Source organism: Kogia breviceps, chromosome 4, assembly GCF_026419965.1.
Source record: "Kogia breviceps isolate mKogBre1 chromosome 4, mKogBre1 haplotype 1, whole genome shotgun sequence".
In the NCBI taxonomy this organism is placed as follows: domain Eukaryota; kingdom Metazoa; phylum Chordata; class Mammalia; order Artiodactyla; family Physeteridae; genus Kogia; species Kogia breviceps.
In genome coordinates, this window is record NC_081313.1 from 116236670 (window position 1) to 116255076 (window position 18407).

General features: G+C 41.8%; 1 protein-coding gene across 3 annotated transcripts in view; it reads right to left on the minus strand.

Annotated features, from left to right (window-relative positions):
- Window positions 1-18407, minus strand: part of SIL1 (SIL1 nucleotide exchange factor) — a 263273-nt gene that overhangs the window by 86174 nt on the left and 158692 nt on the right. For all 3 annotated transcript variants that reach the window (XM_059061294.2, XM_067031732.1, XM_059061298.2), the window contains 2 exons: window positions 10335-10455; window positions 3377-3476 (listed from right to left, as the gene is read on the minus strand). In XM_059061294.2, coding sequence (XP_058917277.1) covers window positions 3377-3476; window positions 10335-10455 — 221 coding nt within the window. The remainder of the gene's footprint in view (window positions 1-3376; window positions 3477-10334; window positions 10456-18407) is intronic.

Consider the following 18407-nt stretch of genomic DNA (forward strand, 5'->3'; position numbering starts at 1 on the left):
TTGTTCCCACCAGATGGAGGGTAGAAGTATACACTCTCCATTAACCAGCCCTCTGGCATCGCTGAAGCTAAGACAAGTGAAAAACTATCTTGGTGCTGCCAGGGAGGGGAGGTTCCCTTCTTGGCCTCTGCTGACACCACCCCAACAGAAAAAGCAGCCTGCTACACGCATGTGAAGGGTGAAAACCAGGCTCCACACTTGGTCTCTGCTGGTACCACAACAGTGGGAGAAGCAGAGAATAGTCTTTTACCACTGGGCAGAGAGTAGAAATTCAGGCTCTCTGCTCAACTCTCCCTGACACCACCTTGATTGAGGTAGAAGAGCACTGACTCACACCATCTATTGCCATCAGAGGGGATACAAGTTCAGGCTCCCCACTCAGCTTCTGCTGACACCACTCTGGTGGAGGAAAGAGAGTACAGCTTTGCTATACTACACCAAATGGGAGGTGGAACTACAAGTTCCCTATTCAACTCCCACTGGCACTAAGGGAGGTCTTTGGCTAAAGCAGAATAAGTATTGTCAAAAAGTTTTTGTTCTATTAGGCTGCCATTTTCCTAGTTCTATCTTATGAAGAGCAGACCTTTCTTAGGGCCTTTTGTCTATCTGTACCTGTTGATATTTCCATGATATGGGCTTCTCCAGTGCCCATTCTGGGAAATACAGAGGGCAGAAAGAAAGCCAAGGAACTCACTGCCATGTCATCCCTGAAATTCCAAGGTCCCTATCTAATTCACCTTCTTCTTCTCACCTTTAAAGTCTTCTTATATTTGCTTTTAGAATTATGTCCAGGATTTTTAGTTGTCCTGAGCAGGAAGAATAGGGAGAAATGAGTCTATTTTATCTTGTCCAGAATCAAAAGTTTAAGAAGGCCATATTTGGGGGATTTCCTGGTGTTCCAGTGGTAAAGAATCTGCCTTCTAATGCAGGGGACGCGGGTTCGATCCCTGGTTGGGGAACTAAGATCCAACATGCCACAGGGCAACTAAGCCCACGCACCTCAACTAGAGAGAAAACACCCGCATGCCACAACTAGAAAGAGAGAAACCTGCGTACCAAAATGAAAAGCCCGTGTGCCACAACAAAAGATCCCACATGCCTCAGTGAAGATCCCGCATGCCACAACTAAGACCCAATGCAGCCAAAAATAAATTAAATAAATAAATAAATAAATTTTAAAAAGAAGACCATATTTTCTAATGGAGCAATTTATAGGATATAGGTAAATAACAGCTGACATGATAAAACATAAAGCATCAAGCAATTTGTATGATAACAGGGGGATAAAGAGATCAGGTTCAACAACAATGGCCCAAATGTGTTGGGTAAGACAGAGATTTTCCACAAAGCAAGGGACTCTGGGAAGGACTGATTCACTTAAATCTAATAAGTTACCAATGGATATAATGGAATTGATGCCCTTCCCCCCAAAAAATCAGGTAAAAAAAATTCACTCAATTGGTTAAGATATGACATAATATCTCACAGTATTGTCTTTATAAATAGTAAAAGCACATCCTATACTTGCAAGTCACCATGCAAAGATTTTGTTTAAAGACTGATAAACAAAAAGTATTATGGTATCTGCAGCCAGGAGCTTGAAACATGTAAGAAAGTCCCCAACCTACATCAAGTTAATTTATTTGCCAGTCCCAATGCATTGGCAGGGAGCTGAGTCAGTCCAGGAAGGATACAAATGAAAATGAGAAAAAAACCTAGGACCCAGCACCTCAGTGAAGGAGCTAACAACCTAAGTGCCACAGAAGTAAAGAAACAGTGTGGCAGCCATAGGTCAGAAGTGGCAGCTGACTCAAATCAGCTAGTACAGGGGTGTCGTCTTTGGCTACCATTATTGGGATCTCCCTTTGCACAGGGAAAGAATTATTTTTAATCGCAAAAAAATAGCAACTGAAAACTTAAATAATCTCTTGCTTTTACTTTTAAAAAATATTTTCATAATATTCATACTTTTCTACACTAATTGAATTAGGGGATAAGAACATCATTAAAGAGAGCAAAGAGAAGAGACAGGGGTGCAGTGGATCTTCCACCCACAGAGAAAACATGGAACAGGGGCCAACTTTTATGTTCCCATCTGCTCCATGTGGAGGTCATGGTGACAGAATGAGTGGGAATGAGCCCAACCCCTGGTCACAGGAATACCAGTCTCTGCTCCAGGCATGCAGACACTGCTTTCCTCTGCTGGCTTCACCTTCAGCAGGTAGGGGATTTGCTTTTCCTCACACCTCTCCACCCCCACAGTTAATACACCTGCAGTGGGATATAATTTTATGCATCACCTTCCTTTACCACAATTGCTGCCATCCTGCTACTCACCTTCTCATACCACATACACTCTCCATGTTGGGAGATGAGACTTTGGTAAGATGAGTAAAGACATGGAATCTTGGCCTGCATATTAACACCTCCTTCTGAGGTCCTCTCCAACACACACACACACACACACACACACACGTCCATCTGTCTCAGAAATACTTAGCTTTGAAGGATCTGAGGGACCTAAAACTTCCTCCACTAACACACAGGCTGTCAAGAACCTGGTATTGCCTTTCCAAGATACTGCCAGAATTCTGGGGTGAGGGCAGAGAAATATAATACAAAGCAAAGGGGATTGTGAAGAGGAGAAGTGGGAGGGAGAACTTAGAAAGGTCTGCAAGGCAGCCATTGAAGGAGGTTCTTTCAAGGACAGGACTCAAGTGGAAATGTAAAAACTGATTTGCAACATTCTCTGGTTATCACATGAGCTCATGATCCATCTAAGAATAAGACTTCATTCTGATAGGTCGGGATCCATGAGCCGTCCCAGACATTAGAGGCGTAACCAAGGGGCTGCAATTCTGCCTCTTTCTCCTTCTCATTCCCTTAGCTTATAAACAAATTTAGAGCTGGAGGAAATCTCAGCCATCTGTTGTACATTTAAGGAATTTGAGGTCTGGAAAAGGTTTGCTACATGTTCAAAGGACTTGGGCTCCTTCCTTCCTGGCCTAGGTCCTCTGTCCTTTAAACTTGTGTCTAATCCATGTATAAGTGAAGAGATCTGGGTTTTAATCTCTATTCCCCTCACTGATGTCTGTGGTAATGCAGAGTACGGCTCTCTCTGCTTTGTGCTTCAATTTTCCCAAATATGTAATGGGAAGTTGGATCCTAACGTAAACGATGACAGAAAAGCTCCCAGCATTTTTTTAAGAGTCTGTAAAGGGTTACTTATTTGGCATTAACTTACTTGGCTTTTTAAATTATTTTATAATATTATTATTATTATCCCATGTTCACTGCTAAAGCTTCAGGAGACGGTGATTCCCTTCAAGGCCATTCTGCAGGATGATATGAACTCACTATAAACAACATCACAAACCTTGTCTTCCTTTGAACTCTCCATATCTGCCCCCTCCTTGAATTTTGCCAGTGCGCTCTTGAGGTCCTGAGATGAATAGGTATTGGTGTTGATGTCCAGCCTGTCCAAAGAGAAGTTGAGAGTCACAAGGGGGCACCATCTTTCCCAAGAAAGAAAACCCCTTTGGGTGGCTGGCATTCCAAGGCCAGCTAATCCAGGCCAGCTATAACTCAGAACACACTATCCTACCTTTGCCAGGCTGACAGGGTGATCTCACCTTGAAGCCAGAGGAGGAAAGAGCTGAAGATGGAGTCACTTCATGAAAGAGGAGAAAATGGCATGAGGCAGACAGAAGCCCACCATAGACAGAGAGCTCTCAGCCAGCTACTCGGGCAGAACAAGTCTAGAATGTCTGTGCAATGCTGCTCTCTCAGTACATGCCAGAGTAAGACCTCCTGGAGGACAGTGGGCACAAACAGAGGAAATAACATATACCCTATTTATATTCTTCTAGGAAAGAGACCAACAGGGACCTGAGCCCCCCAAGTGTGTGCCTGACCTGATTTGATGACTCAGTCTATCTTTGCAAAAACAGGTTAGATAAATTCATACCCTTAAGACCAACCCCTGAGTACAGAGTACATGCAGGAGGTATGAGTCAACCTCACAAAGGAATGAGTTTGAGATACTGAGAACTAAAATCAAGGCCAGCCACCTTCCATAGTCAGCCTCCAAGGACAGGGAAGAAAGGAACCAATGTGGACATAATGTCAGGAACCTGGCAGAGACTACAGTGGTATCCTCACAAAAAGCCCTGGAGCTGATCCAAGCCACAACAATTCATCTTGACTGGAGAGAAGGTATTCATGGGGTGAGGGGGTGGAAGGCAGGTTTTGCCACCAGCACTCACTTCAGTTCAGTGAACAGAGGTAAGAATAAGAGTGGTACATACAGACTAAGGGAAGTGTAGAAAGTGGGCTGTGCATAAGACTGTCCAGCTGGCAGGGCAGGGGGAGGGAGGAATCCAGATATCCCTGGAGATATATCAGAGGCTGGGGAGGAAGGGGCTACTGGACCACTTTCTGTTCCAGGCGAGATGAGTACATCAGTCTCATGGTCCAAGATCCTAGCCAGCCTCAGGTCTCATGAGAGGTACTCACTCAGTCTTTGATTCATCCTAGAGACCCCTTAGGGCCCTCAGAAAAACACTTGACTTCTTTAAACCCCAGTCCTCCTAAACTAATTAATAATAGCTAATCACTCCCATTTACAGACCACTTATCCATGTGTCAGGCACTGTGTTAACCCTTTAGAAGTAATATTTCATTCAAATCATTACCACAACCCTACAAGGTAGGAAAGAGAACCCCTTTCCTGTCAGAGAATCACCCACTGCCAGCTGCATGAGGATGCCACTGCACTGACCCTTACCCTTAAGAGGGAGTTACATATTTAGGGCTATAACTTGAGCAGATTATCTCCTCCTTCCTCCAATACTCGGTCAGGATTAATCCCATCATGTCTGTATATCTGTTTACTGCCTAAAGTTCCATTCTCCAGGCTATCCATCATCACCCACTCTCAGCCCCAACTGCACACACACGTGTGCACATGCACAGGCACACATACAGCTATCCTCAGCTGGTATTCTCACTTTATTCTTCACTGAGAAAAACAGATGTTATCAAGAACTCCCTCACCTTTCCATCATCCACTCTATACACCAACCTGCACCTAAACCTGTATTTTCTGCTTTCCCTACTATTGGAATGGACGACAGTATCCCTGCCCCTGCTGAACTTAGCCTAGAGATCCCACCTGCCTTTTCAAAAGCTTTAACTCCCATAATTATACCACTCCCATCCGCCTGCATCATCAATTTTTCCTTTGATTGGATTATTCCATCAGTATACCAACACTCCTTTGACTCCACAGTCTAATTATCATGCCATTTCCCTGCTCCTGTTCAGATTAAGTAAAACTTTATGAACACACTGTCTTCATTCACTATCCACACCTCCTTGAATGCTATTTACATTGCCATGTGCATTAACCTGGATTTTACTCCCACAACCCCACTAAAACTGCTCATCAAAATTCTCAGTAACTGATGGTCAAATCCAATGGACTCTTCACTAGTGCCATGTTCCTCAACTACCCAGCAGCATTTACACAGTTCACCCCTCCCTCCTTGAAACACTCTTCTTTCCTGGCTTCTTCTTGCCACACTCTCCTGGTTCTTCCTCTTCCTTACTCCTCTGTCTCTTCTTGCTGGTTCCTTATCTCCTACCTCAATCCTATATGCTGGAACACCTCCGAGTTCAATCCTGGACAACCTTTTCTTTTCTATCTCTACCCTCTCACCTAGCTATTTTAAAATATCTATCAGGCAGTGATGCCCAAATTTACATCTTTGATCCAAACCTCTTCTCTGAGTACCAGCCAGACTCCTGTACAACTACTGATATATCCTGGATCTTGGATGTTTAATGGCCACCCCAAACTTATAACATCTAAAACACAGGTCTTGATAGTTCTCCCCATAAAACTGTCCCTCTCTCAATCTTTTCTATTTCAATAAATAGTACCTTCAAGTACCTAGTTGTGCAAATCCCAAATGAGGCTTTACCCTGAACCCCTAACCCTACCCTTTTTCCAACCCCTACATCTAAATCGTAAGCAAGTCCTATTGCTGCTACATCCAAATTAAATCTCCAACTCATCCATTCTCCTTCACACACCATAGACTAAGCCACCATTATGTTTTGCCTGATCCACTTACATGACATTCTAATTGTCTCTGTGCATCTTTTTTTTGTCCACCTTCCATCTATCCTCCATATACATAGCAACTAGAATGATCTTGCTAAACTACATTACATTAAATGACTCTCCCACCCCAAATCCTCCAATTGCTTTCCATTACAATTCTACTTAAATGAAGAACATTCAACATGCTCCTCAGAATTCCACATGATCTGGCCCCTCATACCTTCCCAATCTCATCTCATATTAGTCTTCTTCCTTCTCCTACCTTCTAGTCAACCTGATCATTTTCCTGTTTCTTGAACTTGACAAAGCCCTTTCCTTAACAAAGCCAGAAACTCTTCTTGTTTCTTCTGCCTGAAATGCTCTAACCATAAACCTATAAAACTAACCCTCTGCATGACTAAATGCCCCTCATTCTTCAGGTCTCAGTTCAAACATCTCTTTGAGAAGGCCTTCTCAAACCATCCTATCTACAGTTACCTCCCTCAGGGACTTATCACCTTATTTCTTCCCTAGTATTTATTATAACCTGTAATTACCTTACTTGCATACTTATTTCTCTCTTTTCCTGCCTGCCAACCTCAATAAAGCTAGCATCTTGCCTGTTTTGTTTACTACTGTATCCCCAGTGCCTGGCACATAGGCACCCAATAGATCTTTTGTGAAATGAATGAATGGAGTAAGTAAATGGTCCTGTCCTTGGCCCACTCCCTTAACTACTATGCCTTATTATACCATGGTAAATGCTCAACCCAAAATGAAACAACTTGGATCCAGTTTGTCCCTTATCCCTCTAAACATAAGAGGATGACTCAAAAATCTGGTTGTTCCAAGGCAAAAATAGAGATGTACTATGGAGAGATTGACAGGGATACAGACTAAAACCAGTGGAGATGGCAATACCTAACACACAAAGAGGAAGAAGAAAACCTGCTGAGAGCCAACTATACACTGAACTCAGGTAGTGCCAAGAGAATCCTCTGGGACAAGTCAGAGTCAGAAGACCTCTCCCAGGCTTTGGAGCCCACAGGAACTGAAGCTCTGGGTAGCAGTGTGGCCAGTCACACAACCAGCAGCTCTAATGGAGAAGCGGCCATGGATTAGGCTGAATGGACTATCCCCATCTCTCTCTAGCCAGTGGTTCTTTTTTTTTTTTTTTTTAATTTACTTATTTTTATTTTTGGCTGCCTTAGGTCTTTGTTGCTGCACGCGGGCCTTCTCTAGTTGCAGCAAGTGGGGGCTACTCTTCATTGTGATTCTCGGGCTTCTCATTGGGTGGCTTCTCTTGTTGCAGAGCATGGGCTTTAGGCACATGGGCTTCAGTAGTTGTGGCACTCGGGCTCTAGTTGTGGCTTGCAGGCTCTAGAGCACAGGCTCCGTAGTTGTGGCACACAGGCTTAGCTGCTCCGCGGCATGTAGGATCTTCCCAGACCAGGGCTCGAACCTGTGTCCCCTGCTCTGCCAGGCAGATTCTTAACCACTGCGCCACCAGGGAAGTCCTAGCCAGTGGTTCTTAACTTTGTGGAATCACCAACTTCTTTGACAATCTGATGGAAAGCTGTAGATCTTGTTCCCCCAAACAGAATTAAGTCAATAAGCAAAATATTATATAACAATTTTGAAAATTAGCCCTGCCCTTTGGCCTCTGTTCCCATTCCAGAACTAAAGAGGCAGGAAGACACTGTGAAGTGGAATTAAAGGAGCACAGGATGAGGTACACTCCCTGAGAAGGAAGTCACCACCAAAGGCAACCAGAGACTCACTGAGCTCAAAGCACTGAACACTCACACCACCTTGTCAACGCCTTTGGGCTTCTGTTCAGACAGGTTTGCTGCTGGCTATAAATGCTGAGAAGGAAGAAGACATGTCCAGCATATCCTGGAGGCCATTCCAGGGCAGAGCCCTCAGAAACATTCCAAAGGAGAAAAGCAAAGAGGCAGGAGTGGGGACGAATATTCTTCTCTTATGGTGCCTCTACTACAGACCACATGGATGGATCTGCTTTCTAGTATAAAAAGACAAGAGCAACAGACAAAGCAATAAGTGCTCCTACTGATGATCTATGGTCAGGTATTGGAGAAATCACTTCCCATAGTATTAAAACCAACAAATAAAAAGCTCCAAATTAATCAAGTTCCTAACTCAATATTCTTAAACCAGGAAAAAAACAGTCTTATTCAGAAAATAAGACTTGGCTTAGATGTGAGAAAAGACTTCCTAAGTACTTTGAGACACTGAAAAATGTATGTATATGCATGCTAGGGATGGAGGGAGGTTGACGGGGGTTATGACAACGAGATTTGATTCTTTCTTCGACGGTTCTGAGAAAATAATCATCGTATAACCTGGGTTAATCCAGGTTCAGGCCTATCTGGAGAGATGGGGGAAAGTAAAGATCCTTCCCAGTTTGGGGTGACTATAAAGACGACAAATAGCTCCTTATCTATCATAATATAAAGTTGAATTTTCCAACAGTGAAAAATGCCCAAATCTGAGTAAGGTACTTTGTGGGCTTGTGAGTGCCACATGGACAAGATGGATGACCTTTTGCCAGGTATATAAAAGAAAAGACTCAGGTAAAAATTGGGTCTCTAAGGTAACTTTCTGCCTCATATCTAACTGCAAAATATTGTTAAAATAATAAAAATCCAAGGACTGAGTAACACCAACCCCACTCAATAATCCATGATTGATTCCCAATACTTACATGAATAGGCATATCTCAGAGATATTGAGGTCACTGTTCCAGACCATAGCAATAAAGTGAATATTGCAATAAAGCGAGTCACATGAATTTTTTGGATTCCCAGTGCACATAAGTTACGTTTACACTATACTGTAGTCTATTAAGTGTGCAATAGCATTACATCAAAAAAAAAGTAGGTACCTTAATTAAAAGATACATGACAAAAACCAATTACAATAGTAACATCAAAGATCTATTCATCAAAGAACTAATCACAGGATCACCATAACAAATATTAATGAAAAAGTTTGAAATATTGTGAAAATTACCCAAATGTGACACAGAGACACGAAGTGAGCAAATGCTGTTGGAAAAATGGTAGCAATAGACTTGCACAACACAGGGTTACCACAAACCTTGAATTTGTGAAAAACGCAGTATCTGCGAACCGCAACAAAGTGAAGCACAATAAAACGAGATATGCTCGTATTAGAGAACAGGGACAGCAAACTATTTGTAATAATCAGATAATATTTTAGGCTTTGTAGGCCTTATGGGGTGATTTTCCCAACTACTCAACTCTGTCAGTGTAGCAAGAAATCAGCCATAGACAATACCTAAATGAGTGAGCATGGCTATGTTCCAATAAAACTTTATTTATGGACACCAGAATCTGAATTTCAAATGATTTTCAGCCATGAAATATTCTTCTTCTTCATTTTTTTTCAACCATTAAAAAATGTTAACAACAACCTAGCTTCTGGGTCATACAAAAAAAGGCAGTAGTCCCAATATTTTGCTGCAGGCCATAATTTGCTGGTCCTTGTGTTAGATACTTCATGGCTGGTGTTTATACTGACCTTTCAAACTGCACAATTCCAGCAGCCCCTGCAACCCCATGCCTCAACCTCCTTCTCCCTTACACAGGAAATAGCAAGCAAAAAAACTTGGTAATTCAAGGCAAAAAACAGAAAAATAGAGACTACGAATTGCCCTAAAGCAAATAATCTAAACTGATTATTAAAAAATAAGGCAACTCTTACCATTGGAGAACTTTTGAAAGCCTGTTTTAATACAGACTAACAAGAGGAAAAGTTGGTCTGAATTAAAGACTTTAAAATGCAATTTTATTGTTCACCAAGGAAGTATTACTGCAAAGCAGAAGGCCTAACAGGCCTGTTTTAATGAATAGATGACTCATCTGTAATCAGTGCATTAATTGTTGGGATTCAAATGGGTACTCTTAAAGTACTGGGGAAAAATGGCTTCATTTTTAAAGCAGGTTAAGCATTCCCCCTACAGCCTTTTTTAAAGTATCAATTTGCTTTGCAAACTATTTCTTTCCAAAGACCATAGAAGTAAACATCCATAAAACCCTGACAGATTTATCACAAATTCTAGGCTATTAAATTTCAAAAAATTTAAAGCCATGTGTATCTGGGTAAGAAACAATACATTGTCATTACTCTCAGTATTACAGCGTCAATGCTGTCAGTCTCCCAGTCCCTAGGGTTGACACTATACCTTTTGCCTTTTTTCAACCCTTTCAAATTATTTCGAAGCTTGTCCTCATCTTGGAGTTTCACTTCTCTTGCCCCAGTCTGGAGATTCAGCCGCACATGGGATCCTGCAGGAACAGCATGACCTAAAAGCCAAGAAGAGAGGAGGCTTATGATGCATATAGTACCTGGAGGGACACTGCATGTGAAAAATTCCTTCAAGTGAAGTGCATAGCACAAGTTATCTTGGAAAGATGAGGTAAACCCCGAACATAAAAGAGTAATGATATAGCAAGAATTCAAGTTTTCTCAATTCTGGCAGGATCATAGCAAACTCCAAGTTACACCAACCACTGTGCATCCATGAGAGAACCAAGGAGCCAGGGAAACACCACTCCAAGACAAGCTGTTCTGTTCCTGCCATCCCACTTCAGCAGGGAGTTTCTATATCTTTGCCTAAGAATTAAAAGGGAACTTGAGTACCTGAGTGTACATGTATAATGATCCACTTCTCACCTCAAACCCATCCAAAATGCCTCAAGGATATTTTAAAAGGTATGTTCAGAGTAGAATGGGGAAACCTATCTCTGGGGAGGCTCCCTGAATTGGGGGTTAAATGATGCAAAAAGTGAGACCCAGACTAGGAATGAACGGAATCCCAAATAGATGGTGCCCTTCGTGCAAAGATTCAGACACAGAAACTGACAGGCCGCATTCAGGAGGCAGGGAGCAGGAAAAACTGGAAGGGCTGTGGAGGCTACTGTCTTGATGTGCCATTGGAACCCCAGTTTGGGTAGGAAAATAAAGGTAATGGCTGAAGAAGTTGGTTCTGGGAAGAGATGAGGCCAAATACTGGCAAGAACAAGAAACTGGTAACTTCTATCCTATTCCTATGATCATGGGGCAAAAGGTAACTTCTTTTAGCATTAATTCTATCTCCAAGAGAGTTCCCTGGTGGTCTAGTGGTTAGGATTTGGGGCTTTCCCTGCCGTGGCCTAGGTTCAATCCCCAGCCTGGGAACTGAGATTCCATACAAGCCGTGTAGCACAGCCGAGGGGGAAAAAAAAAAAATTCTATCTCCAAATGCATGAAAGGGAGAGATTATCTCACCTGGAGAGATCCAAAATCAATATAACAACAAGAGTATCTTCCCGGCTGAAGGCTAAGCAGGTCATCCTTGATTTTCCCTCTACTTTACACCCCATATACCCAATCTCCCAAATCTGGTGTTTCTCCTGCCATATGTCTTCTTTCTTCTTGAATGCGTACCTTTCTCTCTGCCCTCCCCACCATTGCCCTTCTCTGAACCATCACCATCTCTCTTCTGGATACTGCCAAAGCCTTCTAACTGGCCTCTACTATCTCCTCTTACCTCCTAATCAAACTGTTCTTTACAATGAATGATCTTTTTTAAACACAAATCTGACTATGTTATTCCCCTGCCTCGAACCTTTCGATGGCTTCCTACTGTTCCTAAAGATGAAAATCTTCATGCTGGTCAATGAGGCCCTTTTAAGTATCTAGCTCCTTGCCTGTCTCTTCAAACTTGTCCACTCCTCATTCCCCATGTTCTAGGCCACACTGGCCTTCTTCCATTCCATGAAAGGAACAATGCTCCTTCCTACCACAGGGCCATTCCACCTGCTGTTCCCTTCACCCAGAATGCTCCTTCCAACCCCAGCCTCCATGTCTTCATCCTTCCAATCTCAGCTAAGAGTCACTTCCTCTCTGAGAGGCATCCTCTATTTCCCCAGACCAGATCAGGCTTCCCCCTAAAGGCTTTCACACAACACCATGACCCCTTTTCTTTCTCTTTCCTTTTTTTTTTTTTTTTGACCACCCCATGCAGCTTGCAGGATCTTAGTTCCCCAACCAGGGATTGAACCTGAGTCCACAGCAGTGAAAGCACCTAGTCCTAACCACTGGACTGCCAGGGAACTCCCTGCCATGACCCTTTTTCTTAATAATACTTACCACAATCAATAGTTATATCTTAGTTTATCTCAAGGGTCTATCACATATGCAAGCATATAGTAAACCCTCAATAATTATATATTAAGTGAAAAATCAAAAATGGACGAGAGAAAATCCTAGCTTATCTAGAGGTGTGTGGAAATGCCAACAAGGATTTTCACTAGAACAAGTAGATTCATAATAATTCATAATAATTAGTAGTCATGGGCTTCCCTGGTGGTGCAGTGGTTGAGAATCCACCTGCCGATGCAGGGGACACGGGTTCGTGCCCCGGTTTGGGAAGATCCCACATGCCGTGGAGCGGCTGGGCCCGTGAGCCATGGCCGCTGAGCCTGTGTGTCGGGAGCCTGTGCTCCGCAATGGGAGAGGCCACAACAGTGAGAGGCCCGTGTATCAAAAATAATAATAATAATAATAAGTAGTAGTCATAGTTATTTTTAGTAGTAATTGTACTAATAACAATAATAATAATATCTTGAATTTTCAGACTTTTGAAATTAGAAATAAAAAAGAGAAAAAGCATATGACTTTAAAAGTTTCAGAACATAACAGGTTAGACTGTGCTAAGCTGGCCAAGGAAAAGACTAGGATCTTATGTGAATCCATTTATTTTATTTGGGGAAAATTCCAAAATTACTCCCTTCACATAAGCCACCACAGGGGGCAAGAGCAACCACAATATTAACTTAAAATACAGGTTACGCTCATTTAAAATACATGAAACCAGCCACGGCAGCAGTGGCAGAGGCAACAGAAAACACAGTATTTCAAATGTTTCCACCCCATTGGGAAAAAGGCCAACTTAGAGAGTGTGATCTGAACTGCTTCCTTCTAGGGCCTCTCTGAAGGGACCAGAACACTGGAGAAGAACAGAACAGAGGCAAAAAGTCACCAGATACATGCAGGGATTGGGAGGTAGAGGGGAAGGGGACAAGCAGAAAAAAAGACAGGAATCCAGAAAGGCAAATAGGCCTGCAAAGCCTGCGGTGTCTATTTCCCTAACCCTGGCTCCCTGAGGGGGGAAAAAAATAGGTGGTAGACTGCATCATTGTCACCAGTTCTGTTCCATCCACCCCCTTTACCATGTGACCCCACAGTCCCTCCTACTAGTAGTAGAGTGTACTTTCCCAACCTTTGACTTTGGACTTGGCCTGTGACGTGCTTTGGCCAGCAGGATGTTAGCAAATGTGCCACAGAGGTTTGGAATGTGCTTTTGTGTTTGGCTTGTCTCTTGGAATTGTGTATCACTCTGAGAAGAACATGCTCTACTAGCATTCTGATCCAAGAAGGATGAGAGACCCATGGAGCAGACCTGGACCCAAAGTGCAGATTGGAGATGAACCCAGCTGAGCCCAACCACAGTCAGCCAAGTCTAGCCTATCTGCAGACATGTAAACAAGAATAAATGACTGGATACCTACCTTTTTTAACTTTTTACTTTGAACTACCTTTAAACATACACTTGCAAAAATAGTATAGAGAGTTTCCATATATCATTACACAGCTTTTCCCAATGTTAATATCTTATATAGCCACAGACAGTTACTGGGAAATTAATATCAGTAACCAAACTAAAGATCCTTTTCAAACCTTACCAGTGTTTCCACTAAGGTCCTTTTTTGTTCCAAGATCCCATATGGCCTTTGGTTGTTATTTCTCCCTAGTTTCCTGCACTCTACAACAGTTCCTCAGTCTTCCCTTGTCTTTCATGACCCTGATACCCTCAAGAAATAAATACTTATCAGTTATTCAGGACTGTCTGGTTCTTGTCATGATTAAACTCAAAAATCATGCCACCTTGAGAGAAGAACAACAGAAATTATGTCATGCTCTTCTCAGTGCATCATATCAAAAGGTTTGTGATGTCAACATGTCTTATACTGGTGATATTGGTCTTGATCAACTAACAAAAGTAACCTATACTGAGCTTTTCCACTGTGGTAAACAAAAATCATGGCAAATTACCAAACTGTAGAAAACAGTCTGGCGGTTTCTCAAAATGTTAGACAAAGAGCTACCATATGAACCCAGCAATTCTTCACCTAGGTGTATTCACGAGAGAACTAAAAACGTATGTTCATACAAAAACTTGTACATTAATGTTCACTGTAGCATTATTTTTAACAGCCAAAATGCAGCAACAACCCAAATGTCCATCAACTCTGAGAAAGGAACAAACAAAATGTGGTCTATCCATTCAGCAGAATATTATTCAGCCACTAAAAGGAATGAAATACTTCAAATCATTAAACTGTATCTCAATAAAACTGGAATAAATAAATAAATAAAATACACAGTAACTTTAAAAAAAGGAATGAAACACTGATATATACTATCACACGGACGAACTTTCAATGCATTAAACTAACTGAAAGAAGACAGATACAAAAAGTCACATATCATATGATTCCTTTCATATGAAATGTCCTGAATAGGCAAATCAACAGACATAGTAAATTAATGGTTGTCAGGGGCTAGGGGAAGGGAGGAATGGGGAATGACCACTAATAAGCATTGTTTCTTTTTGGGGTGATGAAAATGTGGTGATGGTTACACAATACTGTGTGTATACTAAAAATCCCTGAATTGTTTAAAAAAAAAATCATGGGGGAAATATTCTGAGATTATACAAATCCTCTTTTTCCTCAAACCTTTGCACACCATTAGAGGGATCCGTTTGCAACAATTACCACTGTGGAGACAGTCTAATAGCAATTTTCTACTCCCCTCCTTCCTTACACATTTATTAACTGAAATTTCACTACAAGGAAAAACTGTTGCTCCTCCATCTACTTAATTATTTACTTTATCAATATGTTCCCATGGATATTTTATTCTATGAGTTATAATCCAATATTATCATTATTTTGTTGCTCAAATTATTTCAGCTTCGGCAACTAGGAGCTCTTTCAGGTTAACTCTTGTGTTCCTTTGGCAAGTCCCTTTCTCCCATCATTTTCTTTCTTCAAGTACTTCCTTACTTTCTGGATCCATAAGATGCTTCAAGTGTATCTTGCATTTTCCTTTTCCCAGCCCTGGAATCAACCATTTTTCAAGGAGTCCTAGTTTTTTATTGAAGAACAGTGTTTAGAAACCATGATTTGCATGATAGGTGTGCTCATTACTACTAGGTTGTCATTGCTTCTGGGCTCTCTCTGGGTCAGAGATAAGAAATTTATATGTATGTATACATATACATATATGCACGTATACACATCTGTATTTCTACATCTATTTGTCTGCGGACCTCTTAAAAACTACAAGTTTATACTGATACCTCAGATTCCAATCAGCCCCACAGGGTTCACCTCCCCCATTTCCTTATTTGCAACTTCTTTCTCCAATAGTGAGAAAACTGGTTCTTTTTACCTGCAATATTATATTTATTGTTCAATACTAGTACACATACAAAGTAGTTTCAAAATTGCTAACCCATACCCCTGTGAGAAACACATTTGACAAACTAGATTATAGCATTTACATACAGCTCCTTTGTCTTTAATTTTACAGTATCTAGTCAAAGTATCATTTCACAAGGTCACTTAGGTTAGTTCCATTCTTCCCTACCTCCATCAGTATGATTATGTTATCAATTTGTTTCATTTGTTAGTGTCTGTGTTCCACTTTGTTGTTTCCATTCCTCCACATCCTGGTTGGTTCAATTTTTTATTTGGGGGCATCTGAAGGGTACATGAACTATTACTACAGTTCTAAGAGTCAAAGCTATACAAAAAGAAATTACTGTTGTTTTAAAACTGAGTTTTGAGTGGTTTGTTTATTGTGGCAATTCATTCCTGTGGTCCCAAAACAAGGAATTTTAAAGTGTCCAATATAAAAAAGAGTTCTTTTTTTTCTGAAATTACACCATTTCTATCTTTTTAGTGTTAAAATGTCCTTTTATAAAATGAGATAATGATGATGGTGGATGATAGTGGGTTGTTTCTATGTTAAGGCCCTTAACTCAGCAAAGTAAAGAAATTGGCCTTTGGTCCCCCAAACTTTCTTTTAAAGTTTTCTGGTCCATGAAACACCAGAGTCTAGAAACCACCCATCTATTCCACCAACATTCCCTAGGACGTTTGAGAATTATTCCCATGGTACACTTTAAATGACTGAATTTTATGGTATATAAATTTTATCTCAGTAAAGTTGTTTTAAAAATTCATTTCTTTGTATAAAGCAGTACTTCTCCTTTTGAATCCCGGGACAGCAATTAGGCTATCAGATATAGTACAAGGTGACAGCAAGTATTCCTAGGGGCCAATAAAAAGCTAAGTTCAGAGCCTAAACACAAACCCAGAAGGATAGTTCTGGGTAGGGTAGAAAGAAGAAAATAAGCCTAGAAAGCCTGAGGCCATCAAACACCTAGGCAAGAGGAATACTGGTAGAAGGGCAGGTAAGAAATATTGATCCAAGATGCAGAAGCCAACACAAATGCCCATGGGAGGCAGGCAAATAAGAGAGAGGAGTGAGGAAGGCCATCTGTAAGACAAAAGGAAGTGGTGAGGGCTGAGAAAAAAATGCCCCCTCTGAAAGAATTCAAATTTTAAAATACAAAAGCTAAACAAAACATACCTATATACAGAATTCAGCCCACAGCCAATTTGTGACTACTAGAAAAGATGTTTCACCTACTGACAAATCTTGCCTGACTCAGTATTTGTTCCAACTCACCCAAGTGCCCAGTGATTAGAAACTTAGCCCTCCTGGGCTCAGAGTGGCAGCATCCTCCTTGGGTAGTGCCCACAATGAGTCTGCTGTACAGTCTGACTGCCCTGCTTCAGCGGAGACAGGGCCAATTGAGATGGATGCCACAGTGCTCTGGTTTCTGCATTGGCATCAGATGCCTCGGGAGTTATATGTCTTTGGGAGGTGTCTCTGTAGGCTTTTGCCTGGAAACCTCCCCCTCCAGGGACTTCTAGGCTCTTTCAAGTCAAACCTGGACACAATGGCAGAAAATCAAGGGCTGCCGCGGCACAGCCTGCTCAGATGAGAGCTGGCCATGCGACCACGAGCACTGGAACTCTACTACCCACTCAGCTCTTTCTTTGAGGGCCAGGTAAATTCAGGCAAATTCCTTTTTACTTTTTAATCTTCGTGCCCTTATGTGTCAAATGACAAGAATCTATCATGTCTGCTTTCACTAATGTGTTAGATTGTTGTGAAGAATAAATGAGAAAACACTGTGTCAGTGCTCAGAAGTTAAAAGTGCTTCAGGAAACACAGCTCCAAAAAGGTAAATGTCAACCAGAATGAAACAAAGACATTTTATTTATCAAGTCCTGTAGGTATGTGTTAACAAGAGTAAAAATTCCCAATTATGCCGAGTTTCTAAAGGGCAGGGACCAATTACTTGTGCCCACAGCTCAGGCTCAACTCCAGGCACACAGTAGGCCACCAGAAAGGTCAGCTTGAATGCCAGCCCCCTGGCCCCCACTTCCAAGACCAGAAAGAATAGGAGGAATATGGGACAGGAAGCAATGCCACTCACCTCCAAGCTCCTAACCAGGGCTGGTCAGAGCTGAGACTTTATAAGCACAGTTGCCATGGCTACCACGGCCCTATCCTCCTGCTTTTTTATTCAAAAACCCCAAACAAGTCCTGGCAAGATCCCTGCCTCACACAAATGAGCATCTATCCTGTCTCCAAGGCAGGACTTGAACTGAACCAATAACAAAAAAATGTGCACAAACCTCTCTAGGGTGCTGAACCCTGAACCAATGCTTAATGTTTTTTGAAGGGAAACACAAATAGAGATCTTTTTCGTAAGCAGCCAAACACAGAGTGAACCAGTCTGTATTGTCATTACATTTATGCATTTTCTAAAAGGACTAAACAGAAAAAATAAAAATATTCTCCAAACTGATTTTTTTACTCTGCTGCATAATCTACAGTCTGGGCAGGTCCTTAGAAGAGCTCTCTGGCATGGCTTCCAAGCAAGGGTAGAAATCCATCACCTGCATTAAAGCCCTTCAGATCAAGAGACTCCACAGTCTTCCTCTGGGAACAGCTATCCTGATAGCTCCCACCACATTCCAGAACTACCCTCCAAAATTTTATCTGCTGTGACCTAACCAGTGTCTCCTTTCCAGTTCTCAAAGAGGACAGATGACAGCTGGGCACC